At 46.6% G+C, this 20,401-nt stretch overlaps 2 protein-coding genes across 2 annotated transcripts in view; one reads left to right on the top strand and one right to left on the bottom strand.

Moving 5' to 3' along the window:
• Positions 1–20,401, top strand: part of LOC309378777 (endonuclease domain-containing 1 protein-like) — a 402,039-nt gene that overhangs the window by 118,116 nt on the left and 263,522 nt on the right. The window lies entirely within an intron of this gene.
• The window catches only part of MKLN1 (muskelin 1), a 90,604-nt gene continuing 78,793 nt past the window's right edge, over positions 8,591–20,401 (bottom strand). The window contains exons 16-18 of the mRNA XM_081927546.1: positions 15,888–15,990; positions 12,704–12,758; positions 8,591–9,052 (exon numbers count right to left, since the gene is read on the bottom strand). Coding sequence (XP_081783672.1) covers positions 8,931–9,052; positions 12,704–12,758; positions 15,888–15,990 — 280 coding nt within the window. The 3' untranslated portion in view covers positions 8,591–8,930. The remainder of the gene's footprint in view (positions 9,053–12,703; positions 12,759–15,887; positions 15,991–20,401) is intronic.

The following is a 20,401-nucleotide window of genomic DNA, read 5'->3' as shown; positions in this document are numbered from 1 at the left end:
ACAACTAGACCATCAACAATTCAGTGCCAAAAAAAGTTAGATTGGGTTATTTGGTTATGTTAGTTGCTCTGCTCCAGCTATTTTTCAGGTGTGCTGTTACTCGAAAGGGATGGGAGGGTGCTTTAATGTGTTGCAAAGGAGACTGAGATTGCAAAAATAAGTCACACACACAAACCCGGTTCATGCAAATGAAAGATGTGAACTTCTGGTTAAGGCAAGGACCCCAAAGCGACCGCAGAGTTTAAATTTTGAGAATCCTAACAGGAAATACTAATTACCCCTTCAACATGGAACTATGAAGGTACTAGCAACTTGGGAACACTGCTAGGTCATCCAATTGCCCAGTTTGGTTTTTATTGCTGCTACTGCAATTTACTATTTTTTGTTAAATCGTACTTTCTGGTGTACGAGAGGGTCCGGGATTCTGGTGTCCTTATGATTTAAAACCACACGGCGAAGCAGGTTATGGGGAGAGAGGTGTGAAGATGTGTAATATCTATGTTATTGACATGTTTGTAATGACAGAAAAGAAAGTTAATAAAAATTTATTTTTTAAAAAAGTGGAGGGAGAGAAGGCAGAGCCACCCCCAGACTTGACACCGAGTCTCCCACATCCAGAGCCAATGTGTTTTCAACTGTACTCTGCGGGTCCTCGATGCAAGTTTTCGTTTGCAAATGGACTGCAATGTGCGCCTAGCCCCTTTCGGTTGTGATAATGCGTCTGAATGCTACTTTTTATGAACTGTGCAGCTTCCTCAGCGCACACTTAGCTGCGCTGAAACAGGAGTCTGATATACACTGGGATTTTAACAGAGGAACTGGATTGTAAAGATTATCGTTGCATTTTCCTACAAAGTATATTTTGAAGACACCACTTATTTCTGTCAATAAAAGTTTCTTTTGTGAAGGGCTGGTGGCTCCTCTTTTTCTTTTCCCCCCATGGTCACACGAGTTGGCGGTGGTTGGGAAATCTTACGACTTTCTCATGTTGCAAAATCTCTTTTCCAGTTTCTAAACTTGCCCGATTAAACCGGTTTATACCTGGATCTCAAAACCGGGAAGTGAGATGTCTAGAAACGAAAGATTCCTTTTATAAGGGGTGGGGGGAACAGAATGTACATGTGGGCAAGGACGTGTGGTTACAAAAAGGGGCCTGATATGCAAAGATAAAATTTCACCCCATGGCTGCACCTATTTTTGCTTCCCTCTCCCCACCACTGGCCAGTGGCCCCTAGCACATGATCTAGAAATCAATGTGGCCCTCAGACTGAGAAAGGTTCTCGTCCAGTCATTTCAATGGATGCACACTCAAGTGACTTTTAACACTGGACAGCAGTCGCTGCAAGAGGAGAGCCAACTGGATGGATTTGTGATACATTTACATATTGAAATACTTTATTGTCACTTGTACAACTTGTATACAGTGAGATTACACGAGTACCCCCCACTCAGCTCTCTTAGTCTTAATTCCCCTCGTTTACTGAAGCACACCCCCCAAACCCGAAAGTCAGTTGCCCTGTTATCTTTTCATTCAGCAGCCTAACAGCCCACGGATAGAAGCTGTTCTTTACCCTGTTGGTGCGACTAATCCTGCTTCTATGTCTTCTGTCCGAAGGCAGGAGATCAAGAAAGTGCCGGCCAGGGTGTGAATCATCCCTGAGAATTTTCCTCACTCTCCTGAGGCAACGTTCTTCCACCATTTCATCCAGCGGATTCATGGGACAGCCCATAATATCTTGTGCTGTATTCACCCCCCTCTGTAGGCACTTCCTATCAGTTGATGTCAAACCAGCGTACCACACCGTGATGCAGTAGGAAAGGACACTTTCTATTGTGGACCAGTAGAAGGAGATCATCAAATGTTGATTGACATCGTTCTTTCTCAATAATCTGAGGAGATGGAGTCTCTGTTGGGCTTTCTTAACCACCTGGGTTGTACTTATTTTCCAAGTAAGGTCTTCACTGAGATAAACTCCTAGGAATTCAAAGGAAGAGACTCTCTCCACACAGCCCTCCCCGATGTACAGCGGGGCTAGTTCTCTCTACCTCTGATATTGAGGTCCGTGTTTTAAATTTCGCTAGGTAACTAAGCAGCAAAACCAAAATTTCTACTGAAGCACTGCAAGAAGTGATTCCTGTGACAAGATGGGCATTGATTTTTGTTTTTATTAAGAAAAAAAATGAACAAAATACATTCTCTCTCCGTATATACATTACATACAGCATAATTCTACATTGGTAAATGCTCTCATATCATTCCAAAGCAATCCTTAATACTTCAACCTGGGGACACAACCATTTTCCTTATAGGAGGAGGGAGGACGGGGGGAGAACACGAGGGGAAATTTATACTGCAGGCTGAGAACATGGGGAGGAAGTACACGAAAACAGCCAACAGCAGTGAGCACAGTATATGACACAACTCAGCTCCAAAAATCCCACCCTCCCCTGAAGACGTCACTGTAGAAGGAAGGAAGGAAGGATTTAACTCTCGGCTCACCCAGCGGAAGATTTCGAGTCATGCAAAACGTCCCGTGTTAAGTGCAGTCCAGGTCTCTCCTGGCATGGAAGGCAGAATCATAGAATTGTTGAGCTGAAAGGGACCCAAGTCTCATCTAGTCCAACCTCCCACAATGGAGGCAGAATCAGTAGTCCAGATCCCTAGCCACAGGCGTCACCAAACCGCTGCCTCTGATCGCTGCTGACGGCCTAATCGGGAGCTAGATTACGGGGAACAGGGTAGGAAATGGGTATTTCTGACTCCACTGGGGCACAGACTCTTATACACCCTTGCCTGCCTCCGTCAACTGCACGATAATGAATCGGAATTGAAGAAGTGTGCATGCACACGAAAGCTCATACCAATAACAAACTTAGTTGGTCTCTAAGGTGCTACTGGAAGGATTTTTTAAACTTTGTTCTGTCCACTCCAGTGAGGTTTCTCCAAGAGAACTTCCTGGAAGATTGGCATTTCCCAAGCTGGTGAATCCAGATGTTTTTGGCTACAGCTGCCATCAGCCCCAGACAGCATACCTGCAGCTGCAGTCCCAAAAAAATGGTATCACCAGCTGTTTGTGGGGCTGTAGTAAATTTCAATCCAGATGGGCACATGTGAGAGGGCAGTGCTTGGGGGTTTTTTTGTGCCTCTGGAACCATGTCTTGGGGCCACCTTGTCTCTGATTCCAAAGTGCTCCCCAATTCAGGTTTTTTCTTTTTCGTATCCATTTTCTTCCACGTACATATATACACATCCATACCAGAATTGGGAGTCTCTAAAGCCAGGTGTAAGCCATCTTCAGGCTCTCAAAAACTGTGGTTTTCACAAGGAACCTCAGGAGCCAAGTGCAAAACACTGGGAAACACTTAGAATGAAGGAACAAGGGTCTGCTAAACATCTGCACAGACCACAAAAAACCTTTTGGTCTCAGAGCTGACTCCAGTCTTTTCGGGCAGAGACTCTTCTTAGGGGCGCTGTGTCCTGCATGTGGTTGGCCATTGTGCAAAACAAGATGTTGACCTGGACAGCCAGTAGGGCTCTTCCTATGTTCTTAGCAGCCTAATCTGGAGAGGGGAGCCTTCTTGTTGCTGTTATCAGAAACCCTTTCCCTCTCTACTGAAAAATCATCCAGAGCCAACAGTTCCCCATCTACCTCTTGCCCATCCTAGCTCTAAAATGCATCCAGCAGGATCCCTTTCCCAAAAGTACACAAGCTGCTTTAGCTCAGCTTTGGAGGACGTTTTAATAATAATAATTAATAATTATTATTTATACCCCTACACCTCCCTTATGGTCATGCCCTCAGATAGCAGACCATAAAAGTGGACCAAGCAGATTCACTGATGGGCAAGTTCTCCCAAGGTACATCCTACAAGGAGAAGCCTTGATAACTTCACGCCACTTCATTCATAATGGCAGTTTCCTCCAAATAATATTGAGAAGTGGTGTTGGGGTAGTGTTTAGAATTGGAAATAACTGCCTCCCTGGCCACCACTTGGGACTTCAGCTTTTAACGTTTTCTCTGGGGAGACGGGAGGGTCGACAGAGGAGTTGAACTAGTACAGACCCAGCCAACGTGCAACGCACGTCTAAGAAACCAACACCGATTTCAAGCTGACAGTAAGACAAGATCTTGACACAAGCATCCACAACAGTGTGTGCATGTGAGGTTCAATGAAGCAGCAGCACCTTAGCAAGCCGGGAGCTGTAGTGTTTTCATGACGACGGAGCAACGTGCACAAACGGAATCCTAATTATTCGAGACCTGTAGGCGTTTTACTGTTCACTATTCCAAGGGGAAAATCTGTGGAGGCAAAAATACATTTCCTCCAACACAAAAGAAACCTTTAAGAGCCATGTTTATGATATTGCAAATACCACGGAGCAGGTTAATACAGATTATATATTCCTCTTCCCTCCCCGTTACATAGCCTCAACCACTTAATTTATGGAACGAAAGCCTGATATTGATGTGCTGTTTGGTTTCCTACACTTTACAAACCTGATGTGGTTGGGAAGTGCTTATGAGGAACGATTGAGGGAGCTTGATATAGATGGAAGAGAAGGCTGAGATGCTAGCCATCTTCACAAACGAATTTCAACAGGGACATATGTAAGGTTCTGCACTTAGGCAGGGAGAACCAGGTGCTGAAATACAAGATGGTGGACGTCTGGCTTACTAGCAGTACATGTGAAAAGGATCTAGGGGTCTAGGTGGACCACCAGCTTAATATTGAGTCAACAATGTGATGCAGCAGCAAAAAAGCTAATGCTATTCTAGGCTGCATCAACAGAAGTATAGTGTCCAGATCAAGGGAAGTGATAGTCCCACTCCATTCTGCCTTGGTCAGACCACACCTGAAATACTGGGTCCAATTCTGGGCACCACAATTTAAGAAGGGTAATGACCAGCTGGAACGTGTGCAGAGGAGGGCAACCAAGATGATCAAGGGTCTGGAAACCAAGCCTTATGAAAAGCGGGTGAAGGAGCTGGGTATGTTTCGCCTGGAAAAGAGGAGACCGAGAGGATATATGGGAGCCATCTTCAAATATCTGAAGGGCTGTCACACGGAAGAAGCTTGTTTTCCACTGCTCTGGAAGGTGGAACTTGAGGCAAGTTATAAGAAAGGAGATTCTGACAGTAAGAGCTGTTTGACAGTGGAATGGATTCCCTCAGAAGGTGGTGGACTCTCCCTCCTTGGAGGTTTTTAAGCAGACGTTGGATGGCCATCTGTCATGGATGCTTGAGCTGAGATTCCCGCATTGTGGAGCGTTGGACTAGATGACCCTCAGGGTCCCTTCCAACTCTACAATTCTATGAAATATCTAAAAGTGTGTCAGGTGGAACACTTGTTTTCTGCAGCTCCAAAAGGTAGGACTTGAACAAGTGGATTCAAATTACAAGGAAGGAGTTTCCAACTAAACAAACATTAAGAATAACTTTCTGGTGGCAAGAGCTGCTCAACAGTGGAACAGACTCCCTCAGAAGGTGGTGGATTCTCCTTCATTGGAGGTTCCTAAACAAGAGGTTTGACAGCCGTCTGCCAGAGATTCTTTAGTTGGACTAGATGGCCCTTGGGGTCCTTTCCAACTTCCCCAAGAGCTGAAAATATTGAACATATGAAGGCTGAAGGGGGGAACAAATGGAAAAATTCAAAAAACTTATGTTGGGGGGGGGTGATGCAAATAACTAAGTCGGGGAAGTGCATTGTTTGTGAAGACCAGCATAATTTGAAAGAAGAAGAAGAAGAAGAAGAAGAAGAAGAAGAAGAAGAAGAAGAAGAAGAAGAAGAAGAAGAAGAGTAGTAGTAGTAGTAGTAGTAGTAGTAGTAGTAGTAGTTTGGATTTGATATCCTGCTTTATCACTACCCGAAGGAGTCTCAAAGCGGCTAACATTCTCCTTTCCCTTTCTCCCCCACAACAAACACTCTGTGAGGTGAGTGGGGCTGAGAGACTTCAGAGAAGTATGTCAAGCCCAAGGTCACCCAGCAGCTGCATGTGGAGGAGCGGAGACGCGAACCCGGTTCACCAGATTATGAGTCCACTGCTCTTAACCACTATACCACACTGGCTCTAGAGGCCTAGGAAGTTGCTGGATAAAAGCACCTAGAAATAGTTAAATATCAACCCCCTTGCGTTTTCCCCAGCCCCCTCCCTCCCCACATTTCACCTGTGCAAAAGGGCTGCACGGTGCAGCACAGGGAATTAACATGCCAGCTTAACCTTCCGCAGCTTCCATTTCAAAGGCTTCTGGGCATGAGGTTTTCATCTCTGCCCTGTTCACCAAGATGCCCCTCCCATCATGAGAACTGTTGCTGAAACAGGTGGTGGTGGGCACTGTGATCTGGTTTTTACCTTCATCCTCCCAAGCTATCACATCGCTTAATCTTAAAGCATTTGCTTGCCATGAGCCCAATCTACTTAAACTGCATTTATCTGGGGATCAGATTCTTACTTTGGGGGGCAAACATTCTGCAACCTAGCAACACACATCTTGGTACTGATGTTTTGGTGTAAAAACCTGGGGGAGGTAGAAGCAGTATTAGAAACTTAGATTTGCAGGCTCTTCCCCAAATGGACCCTTAAACTTATGTTATGGGCGCCACAACCAAATATCTAGTCATCGTCTTTCTTTCTTTCTTTTCTTTTCTTTTCTTTTCTTTTCTTTTCTTTTTTGCACAAATCAGCTGGCATGTCTTTTGGTGCTCCGCGAGCCAGCTGATTTGTGGGGCCAAAAGAGGTGTCTCCCTTGGTGCTGCACTGCCCCGCAAGCCAGCTGATGTGGCATCGCAGCAGCGCCATCCAACTAGAGAAGAGTTGTCAGTAGCCAAACCTGGCGACAAGGCATCTCCACTTGCTCGCAAAAGGTCAGTTGCCAGTCTCAAAATGTGACTGGCCGCTGGGGAATTTCGAGCACTAACTTATTCTTAAAGCATGTGCATGCCTTTAACCCTGTCTACTTAAGCTGCATGTATTTGGGGATCGCGTTCTTACTGATGGGGCGAGCATCCCAAAACCTAGCAATACACACCTTAGTACTGAAGTTTTAGTGTAAAGGCCTGGGGGAAGTGGAAGGGAAGGAATAAGCTGCTTTCAAATTCATGTGCTTATGTTATCAAAAGCGTGTCTAAAGACAGGCAAACCTGCATGAGCATCGCACAGCCCCCTTCAACTCACCCAGCATTACGACTACAGGAGATACGTGAGCTACGTTGTCTGCACAGACTGCCTGTTGGTGTGGGGTTTTTGCCCCATGCCTGCCCCCAACTTTTCAGGCCAGAGCTAAGGCGTTAACTCAGGCATTTCCTGTGGAAACAGGTCACTGAGTGGATGAACAAGGTGGAGGGGTTTAAAAGCAACCAGCCTATATCAATACAAACAGCAAACTTTTTTTGTGTGTGTGAAAAACAGCAAACTTTTTTTTCCCTACAACCTGTGTTTGCAAAGAGGCAAATTCAAGAGAGCTTAGGATGGACCTGTGCCAGTTGCGGGGAGGTGGGGCGTAGAAGATAGAAGCTCTAAACCAGAGGGTAGCCAGCGTTTCGGACTACAATTCCCATCAACCCCAAGTCAGCCAAGCCAACGCTTAGTAAGGATGATGGAAGATGTTGCCCCGAACATCTGGAAGGTCAGCAGGCACCTGCCCCAAGCTCTGCCCAATGCCTACTTGCAAGATTCTGTTTGAAAAACAGAATGGATACAAAGCTCACGAAATGCAGGTGTGGCCAGTGTTCTTCACTTTTGAGGTTTCTGGATGGCGCGTGGCTAAGGTGGGATCAGACTGCATTAAAAACAAAAAGCAACAAAAACCCCAGAAGCCAGGCAACTGTGGTAGCACCAACCAAGGGGTGGAACTACTCATCATACATGAACTGAATGCAAAAACTGCAGCGGCTGCTTCTTGTTTAAAAACGAGGGGGAAGGAAGCTGCTTCGGAAGGAGAGCAAATTGCTCAAACTTTCCCTCCCATGCCCTCTGCTGAAAACTGCCCCAAATCCCACTTCCCTCCATCAACATGTTTATCTCCACCAACATGTACCTGGAAGGCGGTATCTGTGTGCGTATTTTTAGCACAAAAGCTGTGGCAGTGGGGGGAAATTCAAGCGCCACCCACTTCCCCACTCGTATCTTCTTCCCAGCAGAAGTGGGGCTGTTGTCATTTTGTCACACGAGTTCGCGTTTCAAGAGTAGTTCCCTCCCGGAACTGTGTTTATGCTCCTATTTGTTTCTTCTTCACAAGATCTAAAAGTTGCCCGCTAGAGGGGGCTAAGCTTCCTTCTGGGATTTCGCTTTTCCTCCGACAAGGTCACGGCTGCAGTTTATGATCAAAGCCCACACAGAGAGAGACGCACACACGGACCCCTTGCGTTCACCAGAACCCACTGCCGGTGATCACAAACGCCGAGAAGTAACGCTAAACTCAGCCAGACAAACGTTGGGACAAAATTACAATGAGGCCCCAAATAAAACCCTAACGACCCCCCCCCACCCCCCAAAAAAAAATTCTCCAAGACTTCATTTTGCATACACACACAAGAAGTGGTGGGAGGGAAGGGGTACTGGTAAGTATACATAACTCAGGTGACCATCTGATTTGCTTTCTTGTCATCAACGTTCATTCACTTTTTTAAAAAGCCAAGGTCAGAAAATATATCTATGTATGTATTTCCATCAGAAGTACATCAGTTGCCTTTTATTAGCCCATTTGGTATTTATCCGTGAAGCCACCTCCCCTCCCTGCTCTGAAACCACATTACTCTTATTATAGTGCAGTCCGCCAGTCGCTCGGTCAATCAAGGCAGGCGTGCGCACACACACACACACACACAAAAAAAAAAAAATTAAAAATACTGAAAAGCAAAAAATGTCCTTCTCCCGGCCCCCGCCCTGCTGCCCTCCCCTCCTCCTTCCACGTGTCCAGCCAGTGCCCCTGTCACAGGGTGATGAGGTCTACCAGGTTGCCCTTGGGCGGCGTCATGTTGTCGGGAAAGAAGTTCACTAAGGTATCAAAGAGCTGAGTCCGTTGGGCGTAGATATGGTCGACGTCAGAAAACCCTGGAGGTGAGGAAGAAGAGAAGAATCATTGGAAACATGGCCCAGGTGTGTATTCTAGATATTTATCTCCCACGCTCCTGGAGGATCAAAGGTGGGAGCGCTGCCCACCTGTCAACAGGTGATGATCCGCTTCGAAATCCCAACTGCTGGGACTGTAAAGGGTGTTCAAACAGCTCTTGCTAAACATCCTTGCATTCAAACACTTCCTATCACCCATCAGCTGACAGAGAGGGAGCGTTCCTTCAAACACACGAACACAAACAACCTCTGTGCTTCTCCTTTAAACCATGTAGTGGGCGTGACACCCTGAAAATGACGGGGGAGGGCAAATGGGCAGGCTTGGAGGGCCCTGTTTGCTCAGATGTTCCCCACCCTGGGTCCCCAGTGACTGGCAGCGGCTCCCCAAGGTTTCAGGCAAGGACTGATCCCAGCCACACCCAAGATCTTCTGCGTATAAGGTTTTCGGCCCTTCCTCAGCCATGCAGCCCACTGGTTGTCTTGGGACACGTGCACCTGCCCTAGCCTATTCCCCACAAGGTAACTGCAAAGATGGAAAATACAGCCCCATTCAAACGATGGGACAATCACTAGAACCGGAGCCTAAATTAGCCCTGCAATCTCAGATTAAGAACAGAGCCATTAAAGACTTCATCCAGCATTTATTAACTGCAGCTAGATCAGCAGTTGGAAAAAAACAGGAAAACATTAAACACGTATCTTTCTGAAGCCTGGATTTCACAAGTATGGGACATGGTCCTTATGGACAGATTAAGCATTTAACGAAAGAAACATTGATGGGGGGGGGCAGGAAGACTCACACCTTTTATACAACACGGTATCCTTTTATTGACTTTGTTAACACAATCAAACATGGTTTTCACTCTAAATCGACTCATGGAACCTTATGGAGAGACACTTTCATTTGACTGCCTTTCTTGGAACATCAGAAACTACAGCCATCAAGAGCTGTTTCTGTTTCTATCTCTTTCCCTTACACTACTAAGCTCTGTTTCCTTGCATGAGTATGTTTTGCTACTTGAAATCAAAAATCATTTTTTAAAAAGAGAACATTCAGCCTCATATATGCGACTTAGGCTCCTCAGAGCCAAAGATGGGTGAATGCTTCTAGATTTTTTAAGATATATGGCTATATTTTTTCTTGGATACAATCTGAAGGAATTATATTATGGCTTGTTAGGCAGATAACCTGAAAAAAAGGTAAAGGGACCCCTGACTGTTAGGTCCAGTCGCAGACAACTCTGGGGTTTTGGTGCTCATCTCGCTTTATTGGCCAAGGGAGCTGGTGTACATCTAGCAGCGCATGGAAACACCATTTACCTTCCTGCTGGAGCGGTACCTATTTATCTACTTGCACTGGCATGCTTTCAAACTGCTAGGTAGGCAGGAGCAGGAACAGAGCAACGGGAGCTCACCCTGTGGGATTCGAACCGCCGACCTTCTGATCAGCAAGCTCTAGGCTCTGTGGTTTAGACCATAGCGCCACCCATATCCTGTACAGTCCAACAAATTATGGGTTTTATACACAATCGTAACTTCTTTTTTATCTACTGCTGAGTTAGCAAAAGGCTGCATAGTTTGTAGCCAGAGGAATGTGCACCAGAACTATGCAACCATGCTTGTAAACTATGCAACTATGCTTGTAAAAGCTTACAAGCAGTTGGGTCCAAATAAATGCTTAGGAGCATTCTCCAAGAGTTTGTCTAAAGAGGACTAAACTTTCACTTTTACCCCCCTCCTCCGCCACCCAAAAATAGAGGGGGAGGGGAGTGGAATATTAATTAAGATGGAACAGCTAGCTGGATGGCAGGCCAACAAAGTGCCATTGCACATTGTGTACATCACACAAGGGACCAAATGCTGTAAACATCCTTGGACTCTGTGAGATGCCCTTGAAATGTTGAACCAGGCTTCCCGGATTTTGATTATTGTATTTTTGGACTGCAAAACGGTTTGCTATGCTGGCTGGGGCTGAAGGGGAACCTGCAGCCTTAAATATCCAGAGGAGAGGCCAGGATGGGGAAGGCTGAGTTGCAGCCAAACATAAGAGCTACAAGTTCATCCTGCTGGTTCATCCCACAAGATGGAACGGTGGAACGCAACTGCTCTGCAGCCACAGGAGCAAGGCCAAATGTAAGCCAGCCAGAGCCAGAGGTGAGGGCTTTGTGCTCCACCTAAGCAGTTTGCAGGCTTTCGTAACACAACAGGCAACAGCACAGTGGGGTGAATCCAAGGGACAGCAGTTCCCACAGCACTTTAAACAGAGCCTGATGGAATGAGGACCCCAACAGGGATCGAGCTTCGAAGGCTGACTCTAGTCTTCGCATTCCATTTCAAGGTACAATGCCAACAAGCAGGACCGGATTTAGGTTTGATGAGGCCCTAAGCCACAGCGGGTGGCACTGTGGGTTAAACCACAGAGCCTAGGACTTGCTGATCAGAAGGTTGGCGGTTCGAATCCCCGCGACGGGGTGAGCTCCCGTTGCTCGGTCCCTGCTCCTGCCAACCTAGCAGTTTGAAAGCACGCCAGTGCCAATAGATAAATAGGTACCGCTCCGGCGGGAAGGTAAACAGCGTTTCCGTGCGCTGCTCTGGTTCGCCATGCTGGCCACATGACCTGGAAGCTGTACGTCAGCTCCCTCGGCCAATAAAGCGAGATGAGCGCCGCAACCCCAGAGTCGGTCACGACTGGACCTAATGGTCAAGGGTCCCTTTACCTTTACTTTAAGCTACTGAAGGTAATGGGGCCCTTTATATGTCCAGCTGTCCTTTGCCAACAACAAAATGTCGCTTTTTCATATGGTAATTTATGGACCTAATAGGTATCTAAAGCCATTTGCACGTAACAAAATAGGAGCCTACACAACACAAAACACTGTTGCTGTATGTAGGTTTTATTTTATTTGTTTTTATCTTATAGTTTGGAAATGTACATCCAGGTGTTTTTTTCTTTAATTTTTTTGGGGGGCCCCAAGAGACTGGGGCCCTAAGCTATAGCTTGTTTAGCTTATACGTAAATCCGGCACTTCCAACAAGCCTTCGATTCTGATGCTCGTCTTGCTCTCTACCTTGCAGATTAGCAAGGGGGGGGGGGAGATGTGGTTTGCGCAGTCCAAACCCTGCTTTTACAGCAGGGGTCTCACCTCTCTCCCCCCGGCAAGAGGCCCAGCTATCACTCAAGTTGCTGTTATAAAAAGCGGTCACTTCAGGGGGTCACGGCAGAGGGAATGCAAACAGAGGATTATTATAGTTTTGGGAGCTCAACTCCAGACTTTCTGGTTCTGGGAAGTTTGAAAACTTTGCTGTTTCCCTTGACACGCTGCCCGAGGAGAGAAACGTGCCCACGATTGGGAAGAACAGCCTGAGCTCACGCACTTGAGTGACACTTTGCCACAGCAGGCAGAGCGTCAGTCTCTGCGCCCGCCTCCATGAGGCAAGGCTTGCTGGTGGCTGCCAGGGTGACAGGGCACAAGTTAATTTGTTTTGACCGGTCCCTCGGCGCTTGTGTGGCTAACACCACCATCCCATGTCTGGAGTACCGACAGCCTGAAACTGATCCCCATGGCGTTTCTGGGGATTTAGGACAGAGGCTTTTGAAAAGCACCAATTCCTGCTGATCTGAAGCTTACTCACCTAGAGTGCTCAGGTCGGAGCCGGACTTGAAGAGGGCTGAAGCAAGTAACTGGAACTGGAGAGGAAAACAAACAAGATGTTATTTTATTTTATTTTTAAAGGTTCAACATGTTCCCATGAGGGGCATAAAGGCTTCTTGATCAACAACAATGAAATCACTTTGGTTGAAGGTTGGGGTGGTTCATTTTTTTATTATTATTTTGGTGGGGGGGGAATGTTTCTTGACACATCTAATGCTGCCACACGGAGGATTAATGTTCTATTGCTAAGGAATTCTACTTTTAAAACCAGGTCTTTCTGACCGCATCAATTTATTACGCTGTCATCTTTGGCATTTCACAAACGCGGCCGAGCCTTCAAGAAAAACCACTGCTCACTGCAAGCAAGCCAGACTAAAATATGAAGCCCGATTCTCGTCGGAATGGAGATATATAGGCAGTGGCAGCATGAGGGCTCTCTCAGCTATTACGACGGAAAGAAAGACCCGTGCTCTTGTCAGGCAAAAGCTAGGAGGACAGATTTATGCATCCTTAGTGCAAGCCCTGAAATGGCTTGCTCTCTTGCTGAGTTTTATGCAGATGGCAGACTTCCCTGGGCTGTGGAGGAAGCCAGCTGAAATCAGCCCCTCCCAACCTGGTGCCCCCTCCCCAAAAAGGTGTTGAGTTAAATACAGTAATAATTTTATAATTTATACCCCACCCATCTGACTGGGTTGCCCCAGCCACTCTGGGCGATTCCCAACAAAATATGAAAGACACAATAAAAGATCAACCATTAAAAATTTCCTGATACAGGGCTACCTTCAGATGTCTTTTAAAAGTAATATAGTTGTTTAACATCTGATGGGAGGGTGTTCCACAGGGTGGGTGCCACTACCGAGAAGGCCCTTTGCCTGGTTCCCTGTAGCTTTGCTTCTCGCAATGAGGGAACTGCCAGAAGGCCCTCGGAGCTGGACCTCAGTGTCCGGGCTGAACGATGGGAGTGGAGATACTCCTTCAGGTATTTTGGCCTGAAGCCATTTAGGGTTTCAAAGGTGAGCACCAACACTTTGAATTGTGCTCATTAAAAGCTAGACCACATGGCAGAGGGATGCTACCTGATCAGCTGCCTTCAGATGTACATGGTACCAAGACAGGCCTTGTTGACAGCCAACGTTTTGAAAATGAAATAAAATTTTAAAAAATTAAAAATTCCTTCCAGTAGCACCTTAGAGACCAACTAAGTTTGTTATTGGTATGAGCTTTCGTGTGCATGCACACTTCTTCAGATTGTGTGTGTGTACGTACGCGCATGCGCCACACACATGGCAGAACAACTGCACAGTCCATATTAATAGCTTTGTGCGGAGCGCCTGAATACCAAATGTTGTTGGCCCATATTCTGCTTGACGGCACCCAGGGGGCATTTTGTAGGGCACCAAAGCTAAACAGGACGCTGGATTAGGAGGACCTTTGCTTCAGTCCCCACTGAATGGCCACAGCAGTTTAAAGACATCCCCAAGTGAGATCCTAGTTGCTTCCAGAAAGCTTTGCCTCTTTAAAGGGGTTTAAATACCGCCAGCAACAGAGGATTCAAAAACATCAACCATCAGGGGCTACAAGGGCATCTGCAAGTTCTTTCCAGGAAGTAAGCTATAACTGTGGACTGCAGTTCTACTGGCGAGTATATCTCATGGAACTGAATGGGACCTATTTCAGAGTTGCATTTTAACACTCATTTTAAAAAAAAACAAATTTGCCTTCTCTTTCTGGGATCTTTCATTTACACCATATTAGACTAATCAGATGCCTGGCCAAAAACTGTTCTGTCCAGAACACGGCGTTTGTTTCATTTGGCTGCATGGCCTCAAGCCGCTGAACTAGTTTCCATTTATTAACGTCAGGCTCTCTCTCTCTCTCTCTCTCTCTCTCTCTCTCTCTCTCTCTCTCTCTCTCTCTCTCTGATACGTAATTCTACCTTTTCTGCAGTTATCGTTTGCAATTTGCTAGGCAGACCTCCCAGGAGAAACATAAGCGAGTGTCAAGTGAGGCAAAAGCTTCTCTCTGCCCCCTGGTTAATACTCAGAATTGCACTATAAAGCTTTCCCTGAAACCTGCGGCCCTCCAGGCAGTGTTGCACTGAAACTCCCAGCAGCCCCAGCCAGCCTAGCCAATGGTCAAGAACAGCAGAAGCTGGGAGTTCGGCAACATTTGGAGTTCCCCACCCCAGCACTAAAATATATCACTGTGGGATGAAAGTGAGAGCATCACAGGTCCAACTTCTGCCAATGTTTTGTTTTTTAACCACCTGCATGTAGAAAACTAGTCTTGCAGGGAGAGGGCTAGACTGAACCTCTCTCTCCAACATGTTCTTTCTTCATAAAGCATTGGAACACATTAACACACCACACACAAACACACACCCCTGCAGCCTGAAATGGTAAATTCCAAGGAAAGTGTCATCCCTCGATTCTGCTTTATATGAAGTGGGCCTGAGATTTCCAACTGCCCTAGCGTGGGGTTTCCCAAACTTGGGTCCCCAGCTGTTTTTGGACTACAGTTCCCATCATCCCTGACCTATGGGCCTGCTACCTAGCGCTGATAGGTGTTGTAGTCCAAAAACAGCTGGAGACCCAAGTTTGGGAAGCACTTCCCTACAGCATCCTCAGTGACCTCTAGATGTTTAGGACTACTCTGTGAGGTGAGTGGGGCTGAGAGACTTCAGAGAAGTGTGACTGGCCCAAGGTCACCCAGCAGCTGCATGTGGAGGAGTAAGTAATTGGGTGAAAGAGAGTAATTGGGTGCACTCTTCCCACCTTGGATCAAATCTATGCTTCCAGGTGCCATAAGAAAGCTGCAGAGATAGTGCAGGATAGTGTGCACCTCGGAAATGATCTCTTTCAGCTTCTGCCTTCTGGAAGAAGGTACAGGGATATAAAGACTAGGACTAGCTGCCTGAGAAACAGTTTCTATCCAAATGCGATTTTGGTTTTAAACACAGTGTAAGGGTCTCTATGGGAGTATATTGTATTTTTAAAATGGGGTATCAGAGTTTTTGGGATAGCAGGGATAGCAGGCTTGTTGGTTTTGAATGTCTTATGTAGATTTTTTTCTTCTTTTCCAATTTTGTTGTTCTGTATGGGACAATGACAATAATGATTATTGTATCATATCGAAGAAAGCTAGCCAATCTCCCCACCCCTTACCTCTTTTGTCTCCTCTGGGTCAGAGTGGTCTACGGTGACGAACAAGTCGTTCTGCAGGTATTTCAGGGCACTTAGCGGGTCTGTCTGGGCCTTCTCTTCAAACCTGGGGAGAGAGATGCGAGGCAAAGGGTTTATAGTTTACAGATTGCTGGAGGCGGCTTAAGAGATCTTTCTTTCGAAAAGCTCGGCTGCTAAAAAGAAATAGCCTATCACCTACTTAAGTGATGCAAAGCTACCCTGGGTCATTTCTGCAAGGCTGCCTGATGAAAGCCTGAGCTCAGGCTCAGACCTCCATGCGAAACAGGGGCTCAAGTTTAAAGGTGTTTGGGAGAAGGCTAGATCAGGGGGGATTTACTTGGATTTTGACTTGACTGAAGCAATATGAAACAGTAGGGGCAATCCAGTTCAAAACAAGGTGTCCCCCCACTCCACCGCCCACTCCATCGTGCTTTCAAACTACTGAGGTTGCAAACAAAACTTTTATCATTGCACCCAGAAAGGGAAAACAAAAAATTCCTTCCAGTAGCACCTTAAAGACCAACTAAGTTAGTTCTTGGTATGAGCTTTCGTGTGCATGCACACTTCTTCAGATACACTGAAGAAGTGTATCTGCAGTGTATCTGAAGAAGTGTGCATGCACATGAAAGCTCATACCAAGAACTAACTTAGTTGGTCTTTAAGGTGCTACTGGAAGGATTTTTTTTGTTTTGACTATAGCAGACCAACACGGCTACCTATCTGTACCCGGAAAGGGTTCTTCTTTTGAGGGGAAGAAAATATAGCCAGAGATGTTAGTGTCAGCCTCTAAAACGGAATTATTTTTAAGGGCCATCTGTCCTTGTGGAAATTTAGCTACAGGAATGGTAAGGCAAGGCCAAGCCTCATCCTTAAGTCAGCTCAATTGGTTAGATAATACCAGGGTTGCAGGTTTGATCCCCGTATGGGGCAGCTGCATATTCCTGCATTGCAGGGGGGTGGACTAGATGATCCTTAGAATCCCTTCCAACTCTGCACAAGATACAACAGCCATCTTCAAATATCTTAAGGCAGGGATAGGCAAACTCATCCCTCCAGATGTTTTTGGACTACAACACCCATGATCCCTAGATAACAGGAGCAGTGGGTCAGGGATGATGGGAATTGTAGTCCCAAAACATCTGGAGGGCAAAGTTTGCTTATGCCTGTCTTAAGGGCTGTCAGGTGGAAGATGGAGCAAGCTTGTTTTCTCCTGTTCTGGAAGGTAGGATTCGAACCCAGGGCTTCAAGTGACAAAAGAAAGGAGATTCCAACTAAACATGTGGCAAAACTTTCCAACAGTAAGAGCTGTTCAAGAGTGAAATAAGTCTCCCTCCAGGGGTTGTGAACTCTCCTCCCAACTCTTATGATTCTATGGTGTCACAGGAAACCACTCATTGAAAAATGCTGTCTTCAGAAAGACACAGAAACCCCAAAATGCACGAGACAAGCTCTCCATGATTATTACTTGGTAAATAATAAATTACTGAACAAAATTTATATCCTGCCCACCCTGCAAGGAGCCCAGGAAGACAAGCACCCCCCACCCATTTTAATCTTGGCAACCCAGCATGCAAGGTTGGCCTTGGTCAGGGATGGGGAACCTGCAGTCCTCTGGATGTTATTGAACTCAACTCCAGCATGGCTAAAGTTCAAGGATGATGGGAGACGGAGTCCAGAGACATCTGGGAGGGACGCAGGCTGCTGATCCTGCGATCAAGATACTGAACAAGTTTTAACACGATGCTTTGCAACAGCAATGTTTCCCTTAGAGGCAAGACAACAACAAGGCCACAACAGGGATTCCTGGGAAATGGTGTGGGGCAGTGAGAAGAAGAGAGAATATCAACCTCGATTCATTATTTTACTGGGTAGCTTCAGGTTTGCCTTGTTGTTGTATGAAGATTATGGTATTCATTTGTGTAACCGAAGCCACAGCAAATAACGAACACATAAAGCAGAATAAAATACATTATAGGGTTCGAATAACTACAAAAACCAGGCGTTCTATCGCATAAGGGTTTGCTCCACTGAGGAATTTAACCTATCATCCCCACAAACCTTGATCCTCAACATGCCTCTCCAAAGGCAAAACAAGCCACTTTTTCAGAGGTATAGGGGGAACTGCCCTCTAATAATAATAATTTAAAAAGTGAATTGCTCTCTCAACTGGGATATGTAGATCTTTGAACAAGGCTGCTCTAAAGTCTTTGCAAACTGGGCAGACCAGTAAGTAGTGGGGAAAAACTTCAGACACTTTGCCTCTCCACGGACAAGCACTTTTTTGCAAGCAATTGGGCGATAGCGTCCTTCAACTTATGGCAGAGTTCATAGACTGGGGTCTGAATGGGTAGTATGAAATACCAAGGGAAGAAGAAGAAGAGTTTGGATTTGTTATCCCGCTTTATCACTACCCGGAGGAGTCTCAAAGCGGCTAACATTCTCCTTTCCCTTCCTCCCCCACAACAAACACTCTGTGAGGTGAGTGGGGCTGAGAGACTTCAGAGAAGTGTGACTGGCCCAAGGTCACCCAGCAGCTGCATGTGGAGGAGCGGAGACGCGAACCCGGTTCCCCAGATTACAAATCTACTGCTCTTAACCACTACACCACACTGGCTCACATTTAGACAGGCAGGCAGCAGTGCAATCAAAAATCATGCTTTAAAACTAGGTCCTCAGCTGTTGCTGGACTACAAACCCCCATCATCCCTCGCTAACAGGACCAGTGCTCAGGGGTGATGGGAGTTGTAGTCCAACAAGAGCTGGCGACCCAAGTTCCAGAAACACCGCTTTAAAATATGAGTTTCCATGTGGCGAGCGGCTACCTCGAAGTCTAACAAGCTCAGAAGAGAGGCTATATATGTCGACAACTTGTAGTAATTCCCGATTCCGAAATCCGAGTGGCTCTAATGTTAACTTCTCCTTGAAAGCAGAAAGTACTAAAATGGGCCATATCCCCTTGTTGTTGACACACTACAAGATTCTTCCCTTCCTCCCCCAAAAAGAGCAGCAGCCTCAAACGACCACGTCCTGCTGGGCTTAATTGTACAACGGCAGCTATAGGCTCCCCACATCTGAAATCAGTCTTGCAACATGTGACATGTGTGAGTATAGATCATGGGAAAGTTTAGCTTTTCGAAAGATGGGGCACAACATAGAGAAAGAGGAAGGATTTATGAGAAAGAAAGGATCCCTCTCCCTACTAGCCAAGAAGAGGGCGGGTGGATTAGAGAGGAGATCATTTCACTGAACTACGCTGGATTTCCACCCTATAAGCAAACAGTTACTAGGCAGGATAGCCATGTTCTCCCTCTGCTCTGAGGCAGTATGCCTCCGAATAATACCAGATGGGAATCCCAAGGAGGGAAGAGTGCAGGTCCTGCTTCCAGACTTCCCACAGGCATCTGGTTGGCCACTATGAGAAATGGATGCTGGACCAGAAAGGCATTCAGCTGCCATGCCTCCAGCTCTTCACTGCACATACGCATTGCAGCTGTGATCTTATCTGTTTTTAGCATTTTTATCCTGCTCTTCAGCCAAAAAAAGCTCCCAGAGCGCTATACAGATCATTTAAAGTCCAAGTCAGTCCCAGCCCCTCAGGCTTATAATCTAAAAGACACAGAGGGGGAAAGGGGGGGTGGATGGGGGGGGGCCAAGCAAAGACAGGCACCAGTTAGAAAGTGTCAGGGAACTGCCATCGGAGCCAGAGGGAGAGGGAGGGCTCCAGAGGGATTCCGGAGAGCGTCCCGGGAGGGAGAGAAGCAGCCCATCTTCTGGGGAAGGAAATCAGCATAGCGCCAGTGGAGAATAATAATAATAATAATAAATTTTATTTATATCCCGCCCTCCCCAGCCGGAGCTGGGCTCAGGGCGGCTAACAATCAAATAATCCGACATTCTAAAAACATTCATTATAAAAATTAAGTAAATCAAATTAAAATCAAATTAATGGCAACCATCAAGCAAATTCTGTGTAGATTGCCGATTGCCAGAGGAGGGGGGTCAGGCTGCGCCCTGACCGAAGGCCTGGTGGAACAGCTCTGTCTTGCAGGCCCTGCGGAAAGATGTCAGGTCCCGCAGGGCCCTAGTCTCTTGTGACAGAGCGTTCCACCAGATTGGAGCCGCGGCCGAGAAGGCCCTGGCTCTGGTTGAGGCCAGCCTAACCTCTCTGTGGCCTGGGATCTTTAGGATGTTTTTATTTGCAGACCGTAAATTTCTCTGTGGGACATACCAGGAGAGGCGGTCCCGTAGGTACGAGGGTCCTAGGCCGTATAGGGCTTTAAAGGTGAGAACCAGCACCTTAAACCTGATCCTGTACTCCACCGGGAGCCAGTGCAGCTGGTATAATACCGGATGGATATGATCTCGCAGCGAAGACCCCGTAAGGAGTCTCGCCGCGGCATTCTGCACCCGCTGGAGTTTCTGGGTCAGAAGGGGGACAGATGGGGGAATCGGCAAGGTGGTTCCATGACTCCTCGCCGGAGACCAGCGGGGAGAGC

This window comes from Podarcis melisellensis (assembly GCF_964234715.1).
Source record: "Podarcis melisellensis genome assembly, chromosome: 10".
NCBI classification, from domain to species: Eukaryota; Metazoa; Chordata; class Lepidosauria; order Squamata; family Lacertidae; genus Podarcis; species Podarcis melisellensis.
This window is presented reverse-complemented; position numbering and strand designations above follow the sequence as displayed.